Source organism: Bidens hawaiensis, unplaced genomic scaffold (assembly GCF_021521415.1).
Source record: "Bidens hawaiensis isolate Kalapana, Puna unplaced genomic scaffold, B.hawaiensis_p1.1 tig00042289_1, whole genome shotgun sequence".
Taxonomy (NCBI): Eukaryota; Viridiplantae; Streptophyta; class Magnoliopsida; order Asterales; family Asteraceae; genus Bidens; species Bidens hawaiensis.
In genome coordinates, this window is record NW_027497484.1 from 38,969 (window position 1) to 45,985 (window position 7,017).

Consider the following 7,017-nt stretch of genomic DNA (forward strand, 5'->3'; position numbering starts at 1 on the left):
TAATCAACTAATCAAAAATATTATGCTCAAACAGTCAAACTCATTACTTTTGTCTTACTTTTTTTACAAACAAAAAATTTGCAAATCATCATCATCGTACTCAGTATATCCCACCAATAGCAAAGCTATAGTAGGGTCTGAGGAGGGTAAGATGTAGACAGCTTTACCTCTACCCCATAAGGATAGAGAGGCTGCTTCCGGTGAGACCCCCGGCTCGATAGTAGTTTTGCATCAAGCCTTGGACATAAGGCACGTAGTACTCAATCATCGGGACACCGGCTGATCGGTGCATGTACCCTTGTCTTTCGGCTATCAACGCCACTACATGATGCCTGATTAACCGTCCGTCACTTTTAACGTTATTTTCACGAGATTAGTAAAATAACGTCAAAATTAGTGCAATTTCACTTTTGCCCACCCGAAGGTTCACACATATATACATCATATGTGCGCACCGCAAGCAGATTTTATTATTTGCAAATCCAAATAATAAAACCGAAAACACTGAAAAACCAAAAACAAATTACAAAACCTCAAAAACCATTTACCAACGTTCGGGTTTTAGCCCAACCAACCAACCAACCAAAACCCATGTATTTAATATTAATAAGAGTTATGTTTTTGTTATCTAGATTTCCCCCATTAAGGGTTTTGAACACCATATTCATTCCAATCTTCAGACTAACAACAACAGATCATCGATGATTCCAACCGAGTTATACCCAACCCAAGACGATCTCCTATACGAAGAAGAACTCCTCCGTAACCCCTTCAGCTTAAAGCTCTGGTGGCGTTACTTAATCGCTCGAACCGAATCACCCTTCAAAAAACGAGCCATCATCTACGAACGAGCCTTGAAAGCTTTACCCGGCAGCTACAAGCTCTGGCTCGCTTACCTCCGTGAACGCCTCGATCTGGTACGTAATCTCCCCATCACTCATTCCCAGTACCAAACCCTAAACAACACCTTCGAACGGGCCTTAGTTACTATGCATAAAATGCCCAGGATCTGGATCATGTATTTGACTAGCTTGACCGAACAAAAGCTCGTTACCAAGACGCGTAGGACGTTCGATAGGGCGCTCTGCGCATTGCCGGTCACGCAGCACGATAGGATTTGGGAACCGTATTTGGTGTTTGTGAGTCATCGTGGTGTGCCGATTGAGACGGCGTTGAGGGTTTATCGACGGTACTTGAAGTACGACCCCGGGCATATTGAGGATTTGATTGAGTTTTTGTTGCGCTCCGGGTTGTGGCAGGAGGCGGCGGAGAGGTTGGCGGGGGTTTTGAATGACGATAGGTTTTATTCGATTAAAGGGAAGACGAAGCATCGGTTGTGGTTGGAGCTTTGTGAGCTGCTGACGCAGCATGCGACGGAGGTCTCGGGGTTGAATGTGGATGCGATTATTAGAGGGGGGATTACGAAGTTTACGGATGAGGTCGGGCGGTTGTGGACGTCGTTGGCGGATTATTATATTAGGAGGAAGTTGTTGGAGAAGGCGAGGGATGTGTTTGAGGAAGGGATGACGACAGTTGTTACCGTTAGGGATTTTAGTGTGGTTTTTGATGCGTATTCGCAGTTTGAAGAGAGTGTGCTTGCGATGAAAATGGAAGGTATGGACGAGGATGAAGACGAAGAGGAAGATGAAAACAATGATGAAGACGACGAAGAGGATGATCGGCTTAATGTGGCGAAACTAGAACACAAGCTTAAAAGATTTTGGTTGTGTGATGAAAAGGATGTTGATTTACGGATAGCGAGATTAGAGCATCTTATGGATAGAAGACCCGAGCTTGCTAACAGTGTTCTTCTACGCCAGAATCCGCATAATGTTGAACAATGGCATAGACGGGTGAAGATCTTTGAAGGCAATCCAACTAAGCAGATTTTAACGTATACCGAGGCGGTGAGAACAATTGACCCCATGAAAGCTGTTGGGAAGCCTCATACGTTATGGGTTGCGTTTGCTAAACTGTATGAAGCTCATAATGATATTGCCAATGCACGGGTGATATTTGATAAAGCTGTGCAAGTTAACTATAAAGCGGTTGATAATCTTGCTAGTGTATGGTGTGAATGGGCTGAAATGGAACTTAGACATAAGAACTTTAGGGGTGCGTTGGAGTTAATGAGACGCGCGACAGCTGAACCGTCTGTTGAGGTTAAACGCAGAGGTAACCGAACTGTAATGTTCTTTTATATTTACTTAATAATTGAGAAGTGGACTTTAGAATTACAACTTACACTTTTTTAATTTTTTTTGTTTCAGTGGCTGCTGATGGCAATGAACCGGTTCAAATAAAGTTACACAAATCTTTAAGACTTTGGACGTTTTATGTTGATTTGGAGGAAAGTTTAGGCACTTTGGAATCCACGCGTGCAGTGTATGAGAGAATCTTGGATCTTCGTATTGCCACACCACAAATTATTATAAACTATGCAATGCTGTTAGAGGTATGTTAAAGTTACTCTCTATTTCTTTATTATACACAATTATTTTATGGGAAAGAACAAGGAGAGAATAAAGAAGTTGTTAGTAGAAGAAAGAAGTAGAACTAACTCACTATGTTTATCAAGTGTTGTTGACTTACTGGAGATTTGAAATTCTGAATAAACAAATAAAACATGTGGAAGAAGTTAAAATCGTAGGTAAAAAAGGTTGAAAGATTATAATCCACATAATTATTAGGAATTAAGGAACATGATCTGACACGTCATCAAGGTAACCTGTTAAAATGCAAGATTAGAACCGTAAACCAAAGTTGAGTTGAGTTTAGTGACATATAAAAATATCGAGCTTCTTTTGTGGAACAAGTAGGAAACTTGCTTACTATTTGTAAAGTTATACCTTTTTTATTAATTACTCTTCGCTAAATAATACTTGAATGTTGTTTTTCAGGATAATAAGTACTTCGAGGATGCTTTTAAGGTCTACGAACGAGGCGTGAAAATATTCAAATATCCACACGTGAAAGACATTTGGGTCACATATCTTTCAAAATTTGTCAAACGATACGGGAAATCCAAGCTTGAAAGATCCCGAGAGCTATTTGAGCATGCTGTTGAAATGGTATTATTCACAATATTAATTAGTTATTTACAAAGTACAACTAGGCTTGTAAATTAACCTAACGAACATGGACGGGCTTGTTCATGTTCGTTTGTTTAATTTTAAACCGAACAAATGAACGGACACAAACTTTGATAAGCGGGTTTTCTTGTTCATGTTCGATTGTTAAGAAAATGAACATGCTCATGTCTGTTTTTATGCGTTTGTTTATATTTTAAACAAATGAACATTAACGAACATGCATGACAAAGAAAATGAATGTGTTCGTGTCTGTTTGTTCAATTTGATTGGTGTTGGCTGGTACATGATGGGTCAATTAGTATTTGGTATAAATTTGATTAAATATGTAATATGTAAACAAACATAAACGTACGAACGTTCATGAACATACACGATGTGTGCTCATGTTCGTTTATTTAACTAAACAAACAGATGTTCATGTTCGTTTATTCTTTTAATAAAGAACATAAACAAACTTCCCACTAAATAGTTCAAAAACTGTTTACTGAAGTACTGAACACTTGGTTTCTTTACAGGCACCTGCCGAAGTTGTAAAACCATTATATCTACAATATGCAAAACTAGAAGAGGATTACGGTTTAGCTAAACGGGCCATGCGCGTTTATGATCAAGCAACGAAAGCAGTCCCACCAAACGAAAAACTGATCATGTATGAAATATACATAGCGCGTGCAGCTGAGATATTTGGAGTTCCAAAAACTAGGGAGATTTATGAGCAAGCAATTGTGTCGGATGGGCTTCTTGAAAAGGATGCAATGAAGATGTGTATTAAGTATGCTGAGCTGGAAAAGAGTTTGGGAGAGATTGACCGTGCTCGGAAAATCTACGTTTACGCATCTTGGTTGGCGGATCCGCGGCTTGATGATGAGTTTTGGACTAAATGGAATGAGTTTGAAGTAAATCATGGTAATGAGGATACTTTTAGAGATATGCTTCGTATTAAGAGAAGTGTTGTCGCAAGACATAGTCAGGTATGTTGTAATGTTATTTTTAGTTTTCGTTTTTGTTACGTTTATAAGTTAGTTACACGTTTGCTCCCCGTCTTTCTAAAATTACACCTCTGCTTCCTAGTGTTTACTTAATTTTAAGAAAGATGGTCCTTGTAGCGGATGGGCGTTAGAATTTTTTTTTAAAGTTTGAAGGAATTGACAAAAATACCCTTGATACTGTGCACACCTTTTTAAAAAATGAAAAGTTACTGGTGGGACCCACTATTAAAAAGGACAAGAAATGAAATAAATTTTAAAAGCTCGTGTTCGGACAGAAATGGGAAATAGCTAATAGTTGCTGTTTTAGTATAATATGAAGGGGTATTTTGGTCAATTACCAACAGAAAAGTTAACGTTTATCCACTCAAGGACCACCAGCATCTAGGGGTGTGCAAGACAGCAAGAGACGGAAAAAACCGAACTAAAAAAAACCAACAGTTTGTTTTTAATTTTCATAAAGAATGTACTTTAAGTTCGGTTTTGGTTTTGTATGTAATTAAAACTGAAAATACCAAAGGGACCTGAATCTATGGTTTTTAACTTTTGATTTTTTGAATTTTAAGTAATTTATAAGATTTTAATAAATGATATTTTAGCCCAAATGTATAATGATCATTTAATTAACTTAATAAAAAGATCTAGGCTTAAATTCATTATTTTCGGCCAAAAAGATTTCAAGCCCATACCGTAAAAATGAAAAACCGGAAACTGGACCGAACCTAAACTGAGAAATCAAAACAACACTGTTTTTAAAAACTTAAAACCCAAGTTTTTGGTTTGGTTTGAGCCCAAAACTGACCCAGGTGTGTTTACTTTTTTTTTTGTTAAATTTTAAAGAAATGACAAATATACCCTTGATGCTAAATTGGAAAATTTTTTAAACAGTGTGGCCTGCTATTAAAGAACAGACAAAAAATGAAATAAATGTTAGAAGATATTGATTTTGTATATGAGGGGTATTTTGGTCAATTACTAAAAGCTGAAAGGCTAACACCCATCCACTTTAAGGATTTGTTGCAGTTGAGTAAACAATAGTGAGCAAACGTGCAATTATTTATAAAACATGGTGATAAATATTAACTGTTTTAACCGATTCTTGCAGACACACGTGATGCTACCAGAGTACTTAATGCAGAAGGCTAATGGTGATGAAACCGGGTCAAAGAAAACTGAAGAAGATGAAATGGCTGCTTTAGAAAGAAAAGTGGCGCCTGACGCCATTAATAATATTGTCGCCAATGACGCCAACACTGCCAGATTTGTGCATGGCGGTGTACAATTGTCAGAAAAGGAGTCGGGATTGATTCTGAACAGGGAAGAGATTGAGCTACCTGAAGGAAGTGGAAGTGATGAAGAAGATGAGGATGATGATGGTAAAATTGAAATTAAACAGAAAGATGTGCCCGAAGCTGTGTTTGGAGGGCTGATTAGGAAAAGGGATGAAGAAGAAGAAGCGAAGGAAAAAGAGAGTGAAAATGCAGATGGAGGAAGCCGGCTTGGGGCGCTTGAACGAATTAAGCGTATGCGCCAAGGTTAGTTATATTTTCAGGCTTGGGTTTCATTCAAATTTTTGTATTCTCAAGCGTTTTACTCGAGGATTGTTTAAAGTTGTTGTAGATTTCATGGTATTAAGTCTGAGAATCTTTTTTGTGTTGAGATTTTGTTTTTAAGAATTTGGTAAATTTGTGAAAGTTTTAGGAAAATTTTTATCACTTGAGCTTTTAATATCTCCATGGTTTGGTTTTGATGAGCAAAATTGGTCGTGTACCCAAGATTTAACTTTTAATATGTTCAAAGTTAATTATATTTTGTATATTTGGTTAGATCTAAAATAAGTGCTATGATAATTTTTAAAAGTTTCTAGTTTTTAAAGTCCAGTTGTTTATTGAATAATTTTTTTAGGTTATATATGGGTTCTTAATGTATTTAAAGACATCATGAAATGGGAGATGCCTATACACATCACTTGTTAATCAAGCTCCTCTTGATTTTATGTCATATGGTTGTAGGGAATGTGCCTTTTTGTTTTATATATGTTCGAATAGGACAACTATATTACAAGTATACGACCTTGTATTGTATGGTATACGTCCGTGTAGAGGTATGCCGGTTAGTCATGTATGACTGATGCATTAACATGTGGGTAATGGGTGTGCATCTAGCATATTGTGAGATGAAGGGAAATTCTACATGGTGTTTCTATTGTATGACATTTAGGAAATAGTTAAAAATAAAATTAACAATACATAATAATAACTACAAACAAGAAACGCAAAGCAAAGTGGTACTTATCCCACCACCAACAAAGATTTAGACATGTCACTTACTTTGTAGTAAACGGAGTCTTGAAGTTTAAAAGAATCAATAAAATTAACTAACTTTTAACTTTTTAGTAATATAGACATCAATTATACAACTATACGTTTATTCTCGTGGTCACACCCTGTTCTTCACGGCTCACGCACCATTTGTGTTTAACTTCTTTGTACATGTACATTCATAGTTCTACCTTTTGTATTAAAAGACATAAAAAAAAAATAGTGAATGGGTGATAGTAACCGATTCGAGATGGTTAATCTCCCTAGCCTTTTGCAGTAGGCAGACACTCCCAAGAATTAGACAAGAAAGATAGAGACACTCTTTTGAAGCACCATTTTCAACATTTCATTCATGCTAAAAACAAATACAAATTAACTATAAATAGTCATACAAACCACTTACCCACTACTTGCTAATATGACTCTAAATAAACTAACCATTATGAATATTAAACTACCCACTACTAACTCATAGACCAATTACTAATTAACTTAAATAAAGTAATAAACAAATACTAATATTTATATTAATACATCCACGTATCAATGGGGAATGAGTATAGATGGTTTGAATGGTGGAGGAGGTGATATTGTGATGCTATAGCGAAAGCGAATAGT

The 7,017-nt window shown here is 36.7% G+C and overlaps 1 protein-coding gene across 1 annotated transcript; it reads left to right on the forward strand.

Annotated features, from left to right (window-relative positions):
* Window positions 1-701: 701 nt before the first annotated feature.
* On the forward strand, window positions 702-5,743 carry LOC143593514 (uncharacterized). Its single transcript, XM_077073126.1, has 5 exons — window positions 702-2,175; window positions 2,271-2,455; window positions 2,901-3,071; window positions 3,608-4,063; window positions 5,184-5,743. The coding sequence occupies exons 1-5, from the start codon at window positions 702-704 to the stop codon at window positions 5,616-5,618; spliced, it is 2,721 nt and encodes a 906-aa protein (XP_076929241.1). The 3' UTR covers window positions 5,619-5,743.
* The last annotated feature ends 1,274 nt before the right edge of the window (window positions 5,744-7,017 follow it).

What these genes read in the sequence shown, in the direction of transcription:
- LOC143593514 (XM_077073126.1), top strand. Translation starts at nt 702, where the DNA reads ATGATTCCAACCGAGTTATACCCAACCCAAGACGATCTCCTATACGAA. An exon ending in TGTTGAGGTTAAACGCAGAG is followed by an intron (nt 2,176 to 2,270) that starts GTAACCGAACTG and finishes TTTTTGTTTCAG; the next exon opens with TGGCTGCTGATGGCAATGAA. An exon ending in ACTATGCAATGCTGTTAGAG is followed by an intron (nt 2,456 to 2,900) that starts GTATGTTAAAGT and finishes GTTGTTTTTCAG; the next exon opens with GATAATAAGTACTTCGAGGA.